Here is an 18,101-nt window from a genome sequence, read left to right on the forward strand (position 1 = left end):
AATAATTACAGAACGAGCATTTATGGAAGTTATGTAATGCGCAAATCTAAAATATTACCTCGAATTATGAGTAACTTTTTCTTAGAATTTATATTATTTATAATTATGGGGATCAAGAAAGTACATGTGAATACAAATACGTAAATTTGTTCTGATTTTACGACAAGAAAAAATTAAATTTATTAGAAAAGTATTGAAATGTTTCATTTAGAGTAGTCAACACTTTGTTCGCATTAAATATTACACAAAACATGACAGAATTCAAAATGAAACAGAGGAGGCGATTCAGGTGTCCGGTAGAATGCAAAATAATATTGTTTAAATAATTAATATAGCCGATGACTGATAAATCTCGAATCGTAAGCAGGACTTGATTAATTATGTAGTGCAGTAGTATTTACACTTAATTGCAGTATGCCCCCCATAAAAATGCAAATGACGCCAAAAAAAAAAAAAAAAAAAAAAAAAAAAAAAAACAATTTCGCGACCCCAAGAATTCATCGAATCAGTTTTGGAAGATTTCTTTCCATCACTCTAAATTTTTATAAACTATAAACTGAATGGCAACACTCTAGAGTGTGAAAGATAAAAGTGTTTTATTTCCAGCCGCGGCACCACATTGCTTGTGAGGTGAGCTTGTTTATGAGATACATTCCGCAAGAAAAGAAAAGGAAGAATGACCTTATTTGTTTACATTAATTACACATAAGTCACTTGATTTCTGAGATCATCGGCATTAATCTCATTAAAATTGAAAAATAAATGTCTTTCATTTTTCTAAATGCAGCTGTCTTGCGCTCTGGAAATAAAAATGTCCTATTTCGATCAGTGTTGCCACTGTTAGATTTCAGATCGTTTAGTTTGTTAATCAAAAATTCATTAGAGTTTTAAGAAGTATTGTTGCGTGATGCCCAGCGACCATGCGGTCAAATAGCGTGTTCGCAAAGCGGGCTTAAGAATACCAGAAAGAGGCAGGAAAAGGCAGGATTGCCGGATTTGGCGCAAAATCTCCCATTCGGCGATATTTGGTGACAAAACTGGTGGATCATATGTCATAGACGGAGCAAAAACATCCTAAAACATATTTTTAGCAATTTTTTCGAGAATATTCTCGAAGGTAGGTTAAAATTACATATATATATGTGTGTGTGTGTGTATAGCTTTAACCTGCTTTCGATATATATATATATATATATATATATATATATACACACACTGCCTATATTGGGACAGAGTAATGTCCTGGGAGAGTGTAGTTCAGAGATTAGCCTGAGAGCAATCGATCAAGTCGGGAACTGTACTTTAGTGCTTTGCCGTGAAGCTGTCTTCACCGTTATAGCCTAAAGGCTGTGTTGCTGATTGTTTCAGGGTGTTTATCGTTGTCTTTGGAACTGCTTTGAGTAATGCTGGCGAAACGAGTCTTTGGAACTGTTCTGGGTAATACTGGCGAATAAACTGTGTTTTGATTCTTCGTCAAGCAATATCATCAATTACCCAAAATTCACGAACTGTAGAACGCAAAAATATGAAAGGAGTAGCAAAACAAATTCGATATTCAAAATTCGGGCTTCCAGATGCACATGTTCGGGTAGAGGGCTACGTTGCTCAAACTTTGATGGCTAGAGGTACCTTCGTTTTTTCACAATGTGAGGAACATACATACACACATTCATGTAAATGTTTCAGTATGTAATTTCTTAAAAAAAAAATAGTACAGAGCAATAGTATTTGGAGGCAACAATTTGAAAAATAATACGCCGTTTATAGTGGATCAAGACTATTTTGGGCTTAAAAAAGTTTTCTTGTTTCATTTTAATGTATTTAAAATTGTTGACATTATTTTAGGGAATCAAAAGTGGCCTATCACTATTGTGCGGCACTGAGTCTAGTTTTCTTATTATTTATGGATTAAGTTAAATTGCAAGTTAGTTAAATTGCAAGTAATCCTACGATCTAAATAATTGAGAATTCTGCAATAGAAGATGTTTTAAATTTAATTCTACCAAATTTCAGAGGCGATTAAAATATTTTAACTATCTTTTACACTTTAATTTTAACTAACGGAAGTATGGTGAGCAAAAACTCGCCTGATGAAACGCACCTTTATTTAATTTGTGATTAGAGATTTTACACAACATTTCCAAAGTTATTATAGTTTCTATTAATAGAGTTTTCATCATATTGTATGATTATACAGTTCAGGGTTTTTTTAATATAATACACAGTTTTCTAATTGTTGAAGGTACAAGGTGAAGAGGTATCTGAGGAAAGGACAGTATGTGCATAACTTAGAACTGTTGCGGCGGACCACACAGAGATGAGAAAATCGTGTGTGCGGTCTTCGTAAAAAACACTGTTTCCAAGCTTTTATGACGTGTCAGACGACAAAGTCTAACATCGCAGACGTAATAATTCGTTCCAGTTGACAATGCAAGAGACATAACTTCACTATTAGTATCAATGGATTTTAGCGTTCTGCACTGTGTCTATCGTCAAAAACCTCTCGATTTTAGGTGGGCTGATGAACCAATGATCTTGTTTTCCTCTGATATCGTTCCACAAATAACGAACCGGAGGACGTAAAGTAATACTGAAAAATTAAGGAGGCGTGGTTAAATCAGTTTGAAGATTTTTTTCATCTTTTCATCGGAACAAGACTCAGAATGCTCCTGAACTCTCGGCTAGAGAGACCCTAGCTGGCAGGCTCCTCACGTCACGAGGATTATAATTCACTCCCATAACTGTTATATGCTATCCATCAATTATATATATTCCTAAAGAGCTTCTCGTAATTGTAATGTTTTGAGTTCAATAATGCTGTGAGTATCATGCAACCTCACAAATGTACTAATCATTATAAGGAGTCAGATGCGCTATATGCGGCCATCTACGTGATTTTTGAAAGAAATCACAAAAAGTATTGGAATCAAATTCCAGCACTCTGTCGCTAAAATTGAGTGACAAATACAGAGCAATAGACATATTGTAAATGAACTAACAAACAGCTCAAATTATGTTATTCTTTCAGAAGCATCATGTCAGAAAATTTCACGCTATTTGGATAATCAATATTCACGTAAAAAGCGCAAACGATTAGTAATAGTATTAAAAAAGACTTTTTTCTATTCTTCCTGGAAATACAGTTTTAAAAATTAAATTTAAATAAATTAATGTCATATTTCTTTGAGCCCAATACAATTCAATTATAGAAAATGTAATTCTTAAAAGTTAAAAATTAGGAGATGCATCTTACGTCATAGAATGTAAGTTTAATTATTCTTTTGTTTTCATCTATAAGCTTAACGCAAGAAATCCGTATTAAGCAATTTAGAAACTAAATCGTCTAATCTTTGGAATATGGTAACAGGTAGTTTGGCGACATTTTGGTAAGGCGATAAAGGTTACTAGCTAGGACTTAAGCAATAATCTGAGAAGTACACAGTTCCAATATTTTGTCTCAGAGAAATTTTCAAAAATATCTGCAGTACTTCATACAATTTTGCATGTTCAGCTTCATTCCATCTTGTATCTTGCGTGAAACAGTGTTGCTTAATATTTGGATCCCATGGCCCTCTCTAAAGTAAATTCCAAATTTTTATTGCATTTATGTGATCATCCAAAAGAGTTGCTTGAATGGTGTATGAGTGTAGGATTAATTGCAGATAAATATGAATGTCCAACATGTGTGAATGAAATGAGATTGTGTGAAAGGAAGGCTATTACAGATAAGTTTGAATGGCGGTGCAAGAAATCTAGTGAAAATGGACATTTTGTGAAATGGAGTGTAAGGAAGGGTACGTGGTTTGCTGAAAGTCGTTTGTGTATGGGTGAAATTTTATTAATTTCTTACTACTGGGTGAATCGACTGCCAGTTGACTACTGGATTTCCGATTTAGGAATTAGCAGTAGTACTGCAGCCGATTGGAACTGTTTCTGTAGAGAAGTGTGCGTGGAATTTTGCGAGAATGATATGGGTATGCTTGGTGGTATGGATGTCATTGTTGAAATTGACGAAAGTAAGTTTGGCAAACGCAAGTATCAGAGAGGTAGGAGAGTGGAAGGAAAATGGGTGTTTGGTGGGATTGAAAGGGAAAGTAATAAGAGTTTTTTAAGGTTGTGCCAGATAGAAGTAAAGATTGCTTATTAAGTTTCATTAAGCAGTATATTCCACCTGGTACAATAATAATATCTGATTTTTGGAAATCATATGCCTGTTTGGAGGATGAAGGTTTAGAGCATCTTGCTGTTAACCATTAAGTATCATTTCAAAGATCCTCAAACAGGCGCACATACGAATACGATTGAGGGCACATGGGGTGCTATAAAAAGGGCTGTTCCCAAGCATTATAATAAGCAGAATTTTGCTTTTTATTTAGCACAGCATGTATGGCGGAAAAATTCACAGAAAAAATCATTCAATGATTTTGTTGAATCCATAAAAAAAATTTATCCGCCATACACTCAAGATTCTGAAGATTAGGTATGTTCGTATTTTTAATCATTTGAAGAGATTATTTTTATGAATTGTTTTAAATATAAGTAATAAATAAATTAATATGCTATTATTAGAAATTTTTTATTAGCAATAATTTAGTTAAAGTAACTAAGATTTTAAGCTAATTCCTATTAATTTAATGTATATGTTTATTTATATTTTAACTAGTGTTTTTTAATTTATTTATATTTGAATTAAATGATAGTGATTTTGTGCATTATGCATTTGTAGCATTTTAGAATACATTTCAGTAGAAGTAAACCTGCATGGAAATAAGTTAATTATTTGACACTAAGTATTTGCAACCATTTTTAATGTTTGCCTTATAAATTCGAAGGTGACTTTTATAATAGATAATTTAGAGGAAAAAGAAAATTAATGTAATTTCTTGCATATTTTATTTATTTTATACGCGCAAATGTTCATCCTTGGAAAGGGTATATGCAAGCTGAACATATAAAAGCTTGCATAGTATACATACTTTTTAGCGATCAAATAATTTCGTATACGTCCTTTTTACCGACTTCAAAGATTCACAAAATTTTCCTGCATTTTCGTGCAAATTTTTCTAATTTATGAGAAAAATGATTTACATGCTTCATATATAAATTTTCCCTGTAAAATAAATTTCTGTGCACGTTTGTTCCACTACTTTCCGGAAAATTCCGATCGTGATTTTAGCTAATAAAAACTTAGAAACAATTTCGCACCTAATCTTCGTCATGATTATGCATTTTTGTTTCATAAAAGTTCTAGCATAAGCGTAATTCGGCTAGTAGATTGTTGGAAAAAATGTTGAGTAAAAAAAAAAAAAAAAAAAAAAAAAAAAACCGCCTTTACTTTGTGAAAACAAAATGGCGTCCCCCCCCAAAAAAAACTAGCAGGTTGCTGTAGCAAGGTTGGTCGCCAAAGTTTCGCCAAAAAATCGCTAAGTTACCGTAATTCGAAGATCCACCACTAAATCTTACTTATGGATATTAATAATATAACGGTAAGTGTCATAATAATAACTTAGCAAGTGATATAAAAAATTAAGCGTGATAATAGCAAAATGTTGCGGTGAATGGAAACTGTGCATAAGACAAACAAGCATCTCCAAAGAGCAGTAACTTTCAAGATAAAGAATTGAAAAATACAAAATAACAATGGAACAGTAGGAACAGAGAAATGTGATTTATCAATCAGTGTTTTGTTATTTTAGCACAGAGAGATCATAAATGAAGGTGATAACTGTTTAATATTTATGCGTATTACATGTCCTCCATACTTCTATCTGTATATCTATCTGTCAATGCATGGCTTCATATTGCGTGGTAAACTTTGTAAGGCATAAAATGCAAAGTATAAACTCAAACTTGTAATAAGAGAAAGAATCTTACCTCTCCACGTATGCTGTCGGATGCACTCCCCTGTAACGTTTTTGACGAGATAAGCGTTCTGCTGTCGTAAAGAGGTTGCTCCTCTTATCGCTTGCTCCGTTTTTGACCATCGAAGTTCCACTTCTGTATTTTCATGGGACACTGGAAAAAAATGCTACAGTCTTTAGCATTTTACACATAAACATTTGGAAATCACTTACGTACTCCTGAATATCTATTCTAAATTGAACTAAGATGTAAGTAGTATCTAAGTCGCACTACGAATCTTAATTTTTGAATATCAGAAAATAATAAGCTGACAGCTTGTTTCTAATTAAAGCTGTTAATTTGGATATTATTAGTAATTACCAAAATCTAAATTCTGATTGTAATTTACTGAACAACAAACATACTGCTGTATGTTTGTAAGTATTAGGAAATACTGCAGTTTGTTACTAAAGGTGTATGAAAGATGTGCTTTCAGTACGCAAAGAATAAATGTGGAATGGTAATAGGAAGTAACAACAGTAATAACAAATCTAAAATAGGTATCTAATAAAATGTGTGAATTTCATGACTAATTTGTATTCAGCATCACAATAACGAGAATGACAAGATATACGAGGGACATTTTATGCTTTAAAAATATGCATATGCTAAAATTCTTTCATTTGCTCCTTTTTATATCTGACAGAGCCAATGGAGAGTCTAAATATTTTCCTCAATGTCAATAATTGTTTGTATATCCATGGTCGGGTGATACTTTTATCTCGTGTTTACCAACCGTACGAAGACAACTTACGTGAATAAGAATTACTGTGTATTTTTCTCGCCGGTTGGATGAGAAGGCCATCCTTGGAACTTCACCTTAGCCATGAACTGAACAAATGGCATACGATTAACTTAAAGCTTCAAATATTTTCCAGTTTCAAATAAATTTTGCTATTGTCGGCCAAATCAGTGAAGTCTATGTAACAGCAATCTGCTTACTTTCTGAGAAAAGTGTAACAGCATTTGCAACCACTGCCTGCTGACTTTAAACATTATCACTGAATTTGATAAGGTTTAAATATGCATGTAATTCTCAAAACTGCTAAAAACCTTATAATTTAGTCATTCATATTCAAAACACTTGACCGAACATTCAGAAAAAGAGATTTCTTTGTTGCACACATTTGCTAAACCGCAAAATGCTATACAGTTTTTGCCAGTTGCAAATTTATATACCGGAACCACAAAGTTATTTTGGCACCGTTGGTGGTATGCTTCCAATCACAAAAATGTTTTAAATGGAGCTAAGATTCCCGTTATTAAATAAAAAACGTTTTGTACAAAAGACAAAATCATTTTGCGCTTTCCTCTGGTCTCTATACTTATATTTTGAAACATTTTTAACTCATTATAAGAAGTGAAATTATAAAATAGTCAATTACTAATACTATAAAATTTCAATTAATATGATTTCCACAATACAGCGCCATATTTTTATTATTCAGTACAGTAAGAAAAAATATCAGTTTGCAATGTAAATTACAAACTGATTACGGAAAGCAGAATAGAAAATTATTTCAAGCACACACACACACTGGAAGCAGATTCTATAAACACGAACTGGCGACCTTTAAGCGTTGTATCTCGTGAGCATTCGTTAAACCCCTTTCACTTCTCGATACCTCTGCGGGCTTTCGTAATACAGTCCAGGACATGAAGAGATCGTGAATTATTTACGCAGACACTACAATGAAGTTGACAATAAACACATTGGCTAGAAACACTAGAGAAGTCTGAAAACTCAAACAGATTTTCTGATTCCTGCTGCACCAAAAAATAGATTTATAGAATTTTAAGTAATATCTAGCAACCATGCTCATTATACAGAACGCTTTGTACAATACAAGCAAAACGTTTTACTCACTTTTCTGCAGTATCCGGTAAAAAAATGCTTACGAAAATTGTGAATTAATAGCAGAAAAATTATGTGAAATACCTTGAGAATTTATTTCCTTCTATAGATATTTGTCTGAGTATACATGAATATTCAATTTTAAGTGAATAATGCTACAGACTATAAATCAGATTGAGTACTTACCACTTTCTAACGCGAAGGGACACTTGAGATTGTCGAAAGGAAAAATGTGGAGGTTACCCTGGCAGTTCAAAACCATACTTCTCCTAGTTGAAAACGAATAAATAAAATGAATATGTAAGAAGATACTTATATTAAATTCAGCAGAAATACCAAAAGCATCCTAATATTAAAAAAAAAAAAAAAAAATGTTAAGAAATTCCGAAAACGAATATCCATTTTGATGATAATCGGAAAGTAAAAAAAAATTAAATATATTTATGTGATTAGATCGCATCTTTTTCATCAGTGGCAGAATAAAATAGAGTAGAAATGCCATTTCAGTATTAACAATAATAATACTTCCAAAAAAAAAAAAAAGTGTGAAAGATACTATAGCAGTAAGAATCCAAATAAGGTGCGCATCTATAGTTTCTTCCCCCCATCAATGGCGGCCTCTAGCCGTTTATGGTCTTCGGCCATTATTAAGGCCGGAAGCGGTGGCCATTTTACTAGGTAGGCAAATATGGAGGTAAGAAAGGTCTTACTTCCTACCTCCATGAAGGCAAGTAACAGGTGGGCTAGCGTTGCCCCCTATGAAGAGACGGACAAAGTACATCCATGCTTTCTCCGGGATTTGAAACCGGGACCTTCGGTACTCGGGGCTAAGTTTCGAAAGGGTTCAGTAAATCCTTCTTCTTGAGTTGCATTAGTGAAAATGAGAAGCGGAAGCATGTGCTTGCGCGATAACGATATAAACGACCAAAATATTCGAATTATTGGAAGTAAGTTCCAGTTATGGGAGAGGAAACAAAGTTGACTATTTACCACTGTAAATAGCTGAGTATTTTGTTAATACATGATGCCAGTCGCTTTGTTTTCTCTTGCTTAAGTGGAACTTTCTCGAATATTTTATCTATTTTTATCACGTAAGCGCATGCTTCCCCTTCGTCATTTTCACTCACGAAGCTGAAGAGCAAAAAATTCTGTGTAACATTTAAAAATAAAGTTCATGCGAATTTAGATTAATTATGTTGATTCTTATTGCTATAAAATCTTTAATATACGTATAACATTTAAGTATTGGAAGAGAGGAAGCGAATTGCATACTTAGCTTCCTCTCTTTCGGAAAAAAAATAAAAAGGGAAAGCTACAAAACAATTGCTCAGATATAAAATGCGCTGTGAAGATAGAAGGGGGAATTATAGGCTGAATTTATAAGATAAAGCACACGTTCAAAATCGCATTAAAATCTAATATTTGAAACTGCAGTTTCTAACTGATTTAAATTTAAAGATGTATTTGATTTTGAAATAAACTCTGGGTACGAATATGAGACGATTATTTTTCATTTTACAATGACTTTTTCTTGAAATCACACTAATTTTAAAAACAAATATGATAGGCCAAAATGAACGCATGTCTGTTATTTTTAACTCGTATAACTCCAGTTTCGAAGTTGCAAATTTTATCGATAGGATTTTTAATTGAACTCCTAATGTTCTTTAATTTTTAACAATGACAGATAAATCATAATTAGTGATTGAATGCAGTATAATCTAAGTGAGCAAAATTAAATAAAACCGTATTTTCTCCTTTTGCAACATAACATAAGTATCTAATTTTAACTGGAAGCAAACTCTTAATATTTTGACTATCATTGATCTTTTGAAGTTACGAAGTCTTCTAAAAACGACATGGAAAATATCCGAAAAAAAAAGCTGCCTAAAGTTTATCACAATCTTACGATATATAGCACGATCCCCAATGTCCCTCTGTGAAGATATTTAGAGGCACTGAGGAGAGGTATTCCATGGAAAAAGTGTTGTCTGTTGGATTTCAGAATGTAGTTTCACTAACTTTAATAGCTGATTTAATAAGGTGTAGGATGATATTGTTGTTTCAGGCCTTTAGGAATTATTATAGAATTACTTCTGTCCCTATTACTTAAGTTATAACTAGTTAAGAAAGAAAATTAAGCCATGCCAAAACTCTTCTTCAATCGCACAAACTAAGTCATACAAAACCAGATCAGTCCATTCTGTTTCGTAATTAGGTCAATCAGAAACTTGTGCGCATCTCTTCATATAGACAAACATCCCAACATAAGCAAAAATTTATATTCGCAATGGAAAATCGTTTAAGTTGATACAGTTGATAACGATTAGACTTGCCTCATCGAATATATCACAGAGCCGTTGGGATAGATCCTGAGCGCTATGTGTATAGGGATAAGCGGGTACTTAAATTCTCCATGTTTAATAAAGTAGGTGTCCGGGAGCCAGATGTTATCTGTGTGTAACAGCCCATTCAGGTACCGATGTGTTCCTGCGTCGTCGAATTTGAGCCGGGGGTCGTACCATTTCTGATGCATCAGGAATTCCACTTCGTATTTCTGAAAATAAATAAATAAATAAAATAAAGGTAAAAAAATCTGAAAACCTTCAGATTTTATATTACGCCCAAAGGGGCGATTTTTTTAACGTTTTGTGTATTACCTTTATTTATTAAATATCATGTTCTTCGCACTTAGTCCATAAAATTCAATCCAACAGCAACATCGCAAAATATTTAAAAGAGCATATCTTTAAAATTTCCGATACAGTCTCGAGTGCTCGATATATATTTTTTTTTGTACAATGTTGTCATTGCTCGCTTTGAAATCGTTTAGTTTGTTAATCAAAAATTCGTTACAAAATAAGAAATCGATAATAAAACAAATTCGAAATTCCAAATTTGGGCTTCAAGATGCCCATATTTGGGTGGAAACTTACGTTATTCAAAATTTGAGGGCTCCTGGTACTGTTGTTTTATCACAATGCAAGAAACATACTCGTACATACATTTCTGCAGATTTTGCATTATTTAATTTCATTAAATATAATACAGGTCTCTAATATTTGGTGGCAACAATCTGAAAAGTGAACCGACATTTAAAGTAAACCAACGCAAAATGCGATAACGAAATCAATAGTCCTTCTGGGTAAATTGCCGTTTTCGATTAATAAAAATATGAAATGTAGTTGTAAAAATACCCTTTATCCTTACTTGCGCTTACAAATCATTATGCGAATATGCATTTGCAACTTTTAAAGCCTAACAAATACATGTGAGGGACATTACCGTCATGCGATGATTTGATTTGTAGTTGCTTTATTTTTTACTACGATATTTTTTACGACCATGTTTTAAAACTGCGATAACTTTGAATCGCTTTATTTTTGACGACGATGTTTTACACCGCGATGTTTCAGAATCGCGATGTTTCAGAACTGCGATGTGATGAACTCCTTGATTTCTTTTCTCTCATGATGTTTTCTCCTGTAACCCAAATGTGTAGATCTCTTTTTAAGTTTGATTTAAAATAACCGTCAGATACTTAGCATTAGTTATTTTCGGAATTTTTTCAATAACTATATATTTATTCAAAATAAGACATCTCATCTTTTTTATGTAGTATCTTATCTTATCACTTATATTTTAAAGACACTCTCAGATAAGGACAGGGACAACAAATGATCTTACACTCCAGAAATTTATATCTCTTTTTTATTGAACATATTTTTGCTTTGTTCATTTTGTAGGTTTTTTTACTTTGAAATCAGTTTGAATCCTTAAAAGTCCGTGTTTGATTCCAGGCGAACTCGCTGGCTGCATGGGCGTTTTCTTAGTTTTCCTCATGCGTAACGTGGATAAGAGCCTAGTTTCCCTTAGAAATTCCTCCATGAAGGCACCGCTACCCTTGATTAGATCGCCATCGTATGCTTTGACATAATCAAATAAACCTTAATCCTTACTAAGACAATTAGGCTAGTTATCGCTCCCTCTGGTAACAGCTGATTGAGCACAAAGTTTAAATAAGTTTTTTTATTTAAAACTTTAAACTGTGCAAATGTACGGCTTGTAATTAATATTAAAATTAATTAGCAAACAACTTAACACCGGCTCAAATTGTGCGGGACTGATTTCGGGTAATTGAGCTATTGATTTCGAGTTGCAACAATTAAGTCACAGAGTTGAATGAGAGAACAATACTTCAATCAGTGACGATAACAAAAGCTCTCTGTTTAATACACTCTTTTGCAAAAAAATCGAAGCACCATGAAGGAAGTGGTTGTTTTTGATGAAATTGAATATGTGTATAGCTCATGCAAAGATAATAAAATGACTAAAAAATCAAGGTCATAGTCCCTGTTCACGGCTCACAATCACCCATTGAGTGTTCAAATTAGTAGTTGGTCGAACCGCCCCTGGCGGCAATGCATGCTTGAATTAGTCGAGGCAAGAAGTGGTAGAGGTTTCTAATGTCATCCTGCGACACATTCTGCCAGGCATTCATCAGTAGTCGCTCCGTATCTGCGATATTTTGTGGTGCCCAATCTGGCGGCCTACCATGCCCCAAACTTGCTCGATTGGTGATAGATCTGGTGACTTTGCTGGCCAAGGAAGAGTATCAACGCACGCAGACAGTCCAGAGATATGCGAGCGGTATGTGACCTGGCATTATCTTGTTGGAAAATGGTTCCAGGATGACGTGCTATGAAGGGTAATGCAACCGGCCGCAGGATGGTATCAACATATCGTTGAGCTGTTAAAGATGTATGAAGGATGAATAAAAATGACTTGCTGTCATAAGAAATAGCGCCCCACACCATCACGCCAGGGGTTATGGCTGTATGTCTTAGTAAAACAAAGGCTGATTGGGACCGTTGGCCCCGTCCTCTCTAGACGCGAACACGGTGGTCATCTGCTTGAAGAGTGAAGCGGGATTCATCGCTGAATACTATACGATGCCAATCTGATGGCAGCCATGATGATCGGCTGCACCACCACTCCAGACAACTTCGCCGATGTTGGGGATCAAAGGCAAATGTTTTAAAGAAATTTGTGAGCGTAAGCTCGCCTCAGACAAACGCCGTGAGATGGTGGACGGTACCACGGGAGGTACAGTTTGGTTTGGTTTATTTAATTACGGCAAAGCACACTAGGGATATCTGCCTAGTGTGCTAAAGGAAGGGATGTCTTCGGGAAGGACTTTCTAAGGGAAACTGGCTCGTATACTCGTTACACATGGGGAAAACCACGAAAACGCCCATGCAGCCAGCCCGTTCGTGGGATTCGAACCTCCGGGAGGTACAGATGTGGCTGTAGTGCGTTGAATAATCGTCAATGAACCGTTGGGGTGTTTCAGGCCTGGCGAACAATCATCCTATCTTGCCTCGTATTTGTGCTCCTTGCTTTCCAGAGCGTTCATTTCGTCCGTAATTTCCTTTGTAGCAACCATTGCTGCCAACATCTCTGCACAGCAGTGTTTGTAAGCTGCAGGTGGCGGCCTATTGATCGGTATGACCACCCAGCTTCACATAGCTCTATAATGCGACCACGTTCGAAGTCGTTTAGTTGTCTGTAAGGGTCTTCGATATCGTCGAAATGGCATCTTTAGTTCCTTCTTTCGGAATTACAATGGCAGCAACAAAAAAAGATAAAATTTTCGCCTCTATTACTGGTTTTATACTTTGCAAATTGCGCACTAGAGATGCGCGCTACGATCGCAATTTCTGCTGATTTGCCTTGAAATTGTGATCATTTGCATATTCCATCAAGATGGTTTTGCATACTAAATTTCGTCACGATCGCAAATGTTCTTCTTGGTACTTGGTAAATTTTTTTTTGCAAAAGATTGTATTTTCAAGAACCCTATCTTAAATGCAGTTTCTCGTTTACCCTCTGGTGAGAGCCAATGAAAAAAAGAAGCGACAGTACTGTTTCAGATCATAAAGAGACAAGATAATGTACATAAGGGGTTAATTACAATTTGACTTTGTCACATTTTGTCAGTCAAACTTATTAATTCTAATTTCCATGATCTTAACGTGGCATACTATTCTCTAATAAAAGAAACCACGTCTCTCTTTTTTCACCGTTAGGAAATTAAAGTGTGTGCGTTAGTAATTTTAGATTTATGTAAGTTTCTTAAAAATATATAAGAAATTTACTGAAATGTAGTCAGTCTTTTAAGGCTTTTCGGGTTCGAATGAATTTCGTAAAAGTAATGAATGAAAAGGTCCACGCGCTCATATTTTCCAAAATGTATGTGTATTTTCGGAGTCATGCGGCTTGAATACAGCTAATGATGCGAAACGCTGATTAGTAACAGATCGATACTTTTTTTTTTCCTATTTTTCAACTTACACTATTAGCAACAGCTGTTTCAGACATTTTTTTAAGGTAAAAAACTCATTAATTATTATTTTGCATCGAAGCACATAGATTAAGGTCTAATTAAAGATTTATAAAACATGACTGAATCTCAGTTTTATTAATTACTTCACTAAGAAAATTATTTCGTATAGAAATAAATTGCGAAGATGTACAATTTTTGCATTACGCGTCGATTTTGAATATACTTCATCACGTTTTTGACCCTATTCTCTTAATCTGTGTCCTGACAAAAAGTATGAAGAAAAAATCTCGCACTGTCTCTAAGAAATTGATTCATTTTAAATATCTTTGTGTTAGTCAGAAATATTTGCTGCAGATTTATACCGTACTATATTTACAAAGAATGTGGATGAATTACATTAATTTTCTCCTGTAACTGCATACGTCTTTTTCACTCATTCTTTATTAATGCATTATAGTTCTGATGCCTCATTGAATGATTAAATGCTCAAAATAATATACAATGATCGCGCTTTCGTCTTTCGCTTTTTTTTTTTTTTTTTTTGAAAGAAATAAATATTAGCCAAAAAAGTATTAATGATCGGAGGAAATTTGTATTTAATTAGAATTAGAATAAATTGTTAGCTTAATATGCTCATCTTTTTAAAAATGGAAATTGTATAAATATGTAAAAGTAAGTTACCCGAATCCGTTCTGATCCCACTTAGATAACCGATGGTATTTTGCATTTTAAGTTATTAAAGTTTCCTAACATTGAACTTTTCCCTTTGCTCCATATTTTTGTCTCATCTATAATTCCAGTATCTCTAGTAGTGTGCAAACTCAGTTAATGAAGACACAGAGAATATCAGGTCTTTCCGTTAACCATTAAGTTTAAGTTCCGCGAAGAAGTTTTGCTATAATGAAAATATCTCGATGATTTAAATGTAATATCATTTCTAACCGGCGAGATAGCGTTGTTCCATAAACTGAGGTATAAAGCTACTTCATGAATTTCTTAATTTCTAAAGGTATGCTTCTTAATCTAACTAGTGGACCACTTTTGGTACTTACGCTATAGTCGCGTTTAATTGGAGAAAATTCCACTGTGGAGTAAATAAATATCTTAAATGGCTCACTGTGACGTAACTATATAAGTAGTAGTAGTGGAATTTCAATTCTAACCAAAGTGATAACGAGAGAGCATTACCACCGGGTTTAAAAGCTTACGTCGAGGCTCCAACATTCTATTCCGTAAGCCAAAACCTGGCAGGAAGTCAATGGCATTTTCGACGGAAGCGATTGATTCTCGTTGTCAGACAAGTTATGCTGAAGGATTGCATCGCTTTCTAACGGAGAAACTTAAAAACTTTTGATTTTGACACTATTTTTTTATATCGTGTAAAATATTGATATGTTAATTATTTTAAGTGACTTTTGTTCACTGAAAATGACTGCCGAAATAAGCAAAAGGGAATTTAAGGCTCATGTGAGAAATAAACAGTAGATTTGGGAGAACGCAGTCACGCTACCGTGATTCACGTTCAGTGCTCTTGACAATGCTTTTCTTAGCCATGTGTGATTCATGCTTTGGTAAACGAGGCATACGCCCCAATCCTACTGTAAAATATGTAAACTGCTGTGTATTTTTTCAATCCAAAATTAGAAACAGGAACAACATTTTAAAATTTGTATTTTAGTTTTTTTATAACTTTCATCAAAATTCAGACATTGTGTTCTTATTTAGCCATGTGTGATTCATGGCTAAATAAGAACACGTTACTAATCAGCGTTTCGCATCATTAGCTGTATTCAAGCCGCATGACTCCGAAAATACACATACATTTTGGAAAATATGAGCGCGTGGACCTTTTCATTAGCCATGTGTGATTCATGCTTTGGTAAACGAGGCATACGCCCCAATCCTACTGTAAAATATGTAAACTGCTGTGTATTTTTTCAATCCAAAATTAGAAACAGGAACAACATTTTAAAATTTGTATTTTAGTTTTTTTATAACTTTCATCAAAATTCAGACATTGTGTTCTTATTTAGCACTTTTGTTTCTCATTCCTTTTGGAATGTGAGCTGCAGTTTAAATACAATTTACGAGTTTTAGACTTAATAAAGGTTTTAATTTTATTTATATTTACTAGTTTTTGTCAGGCTTCTCACAACAGCTCATTCAGAGTGTACGGATGCTCTTTGGTTTTTAATGGATTCATATGCTGATCCACTTGCCGTAATAGTATCATAAATCGTAAAGGTACCTGATACACCCAGTTATCAAACACCATAGCGTTACATGCATTATGTACCCTCAGAATGTTCACAAAATTTAACTTAAAACTTTAATCTTTGAACTCAAATCATTGAGATGAAGTTTCGTATATCTAGTATAATTGATTGAATATTGCACGGAATGGAATACATCAGTGCTCACAATCCACAGTTTATGTTAATTATGAGCATTCACATATTTTAGGAAAATATTGGACCTAAAACATATGTGAAGCATTGAACTGAAATTGATATGCTGAATGGTAAAGATGCTACAGTAGCAAGGCAATACGTATGTCTGCCTTATGATGATCCTATAGTCTCATAGCTGGTAGAAGACGATAAAGTATCGATACTTATTGCGAATGTGTTTTTCAGGAAGCTATCAAGTTTTGCTGGAAAAATTACTAGGAAATGTACCGTGTATATGATTACAAGCATTCTTGCCATATGTGCACGGATCGCAAAATGTTGCATCCTGCTGTCTGAAAGTTTAAAATTATCTATCGAATGCATAACGCCGCACGACTTCTTTTAACTATGATATTAGGTCAAATTTCTAAACTGAAATTTTGGGATTGTAAGACAGAGCGTGTTTCTGTCACTCGCGGGTACGTTGTAGTTCCTGCTAGCTCGGATAAGTTTGTTATTATTCGGCTTTACGTTTTGCAGCCTACATATGAATTTATTTCTCCGGTTAGAGTTTTTGAGCCAGCTTAGATTTAAATTTAATTGTGTATTCTTTGCTTTGACCTCTAGTGTACGTTTTAAATCTGAATTTGATTGTTACTTTAGTTACATCGCTACAAGTGATGGTTGATTCTGTTAGCGTGTTTATGTTCAAAGCTCTGTTTTAGTAACAAATTTGTTTAAACCTTTTCAGGTCTCTGTAGTTACGATAATTCATTCGCTTTACATCTGTTAGGAATCTCGAACTAGTTTATACTCCCAAAGCAAGCCAAACTCTACAAGGTTAATAATTGTTTTGAATGAATGCATGATAAAATATAGAAATCTGAAGTTACATTTTTCGTCTGTTTTAATTCACTGGTCACGTGCACTGGCTTTAGTCAAAAGAAAGAAAATATATAACTTTTCCTCTATAGGAAATAATAAACATATTTAGTAGAAAAATCTTAATGAAAACGAGACAGATGTTTCACCTGACTTCAGAAATATTAACGAAGAATTACAATCTGAAAGTTCTCGAAGGCTTTCGTGGATAACGATAACGCTAGCTATATAATTTCTGCGCAATTTGCTCCTACAGTTACTGGTAGACTGCCAAAATTAAACTACCTAAAGAGGACAGCAAGTTAGCTCTGCAGACAGTATGTCTAAAATTAATGCAGTTTACTCACATCTTTTCTTGTTTCTGAAGTTAATAATCACCACTAAGGGCATTATCATTTTAATAAATAATTATTATTTGAATTGGATATCATCTTTGATCGCCTATTCCTCACACTATCACTCACATGGAAAATTTGAGCTTTTTACAAAGGATTTTAAATAAACAGAATTAAGTTATGAAGCATTGTTATTTAGGCGATGTACTTTAAAAAGGTATCCAAAAATCAGAAAGTCTTGTTTGCACGAACTTCAAACTCAACTAGATGCGGGTGAAGTGAGCAGTAGATGGGAATGCATTTTCCTCTACGCAGTAAACTGTTTGCCCAAGTCTTTTAAAAACAGCTTTAAAACACACACATAGTTATTGTTAAAAATTCGCATTCATTTC

General features: G+C 34.1%; 1 protein-coding gene across 2 annotated transcripts in view; it reads right to left on the bottom strand.

Moving 5' to 3' along the window:
• The window catches only part of LOC118192929 (glutamate-gated chloride channel-like), a 197,440-nt gene that overhangs the window by 14,162 nt on the left and 165,177 nt on the right, over positions 1-18,101 (bottom strand). For both annotated transcript variants that reach the window (XM_035363944.2, XM_085817373.1), the window contains exons 5-7: positions 10,093-10,313; positions 7,943-8,025; positions 5,875-6,015 (exon numbers count right to left, since the gene is read on the bottom strand). In XM_035363944.2, the coding sequence (XP_035219835.1) occupies positions 5,875-6,015; positions 7,943-8,025; positions 10,093-10,313 (445 nt within the window). The remainder of the gene's footprint in view (positions 1-5,874; positions 6,016-7,942; positions 8,026-10,092; positions 10,314-18,101) is intronic.

The sequence above is a fragment of the Stegodyphus dumicola genome, chromosome 5 (assembly GCF_044657685.1).
Source record: "Stegodyphus dumicola isolate Sdum_Otavi_A_Nest chromosome 5, ASM4465768v1".
NCBI lineage: Eukaryota > Metazoa > Arthropoda > Arachnida > Araneae > Eresidae > Stegodyphus > Stegodyphus dumicola.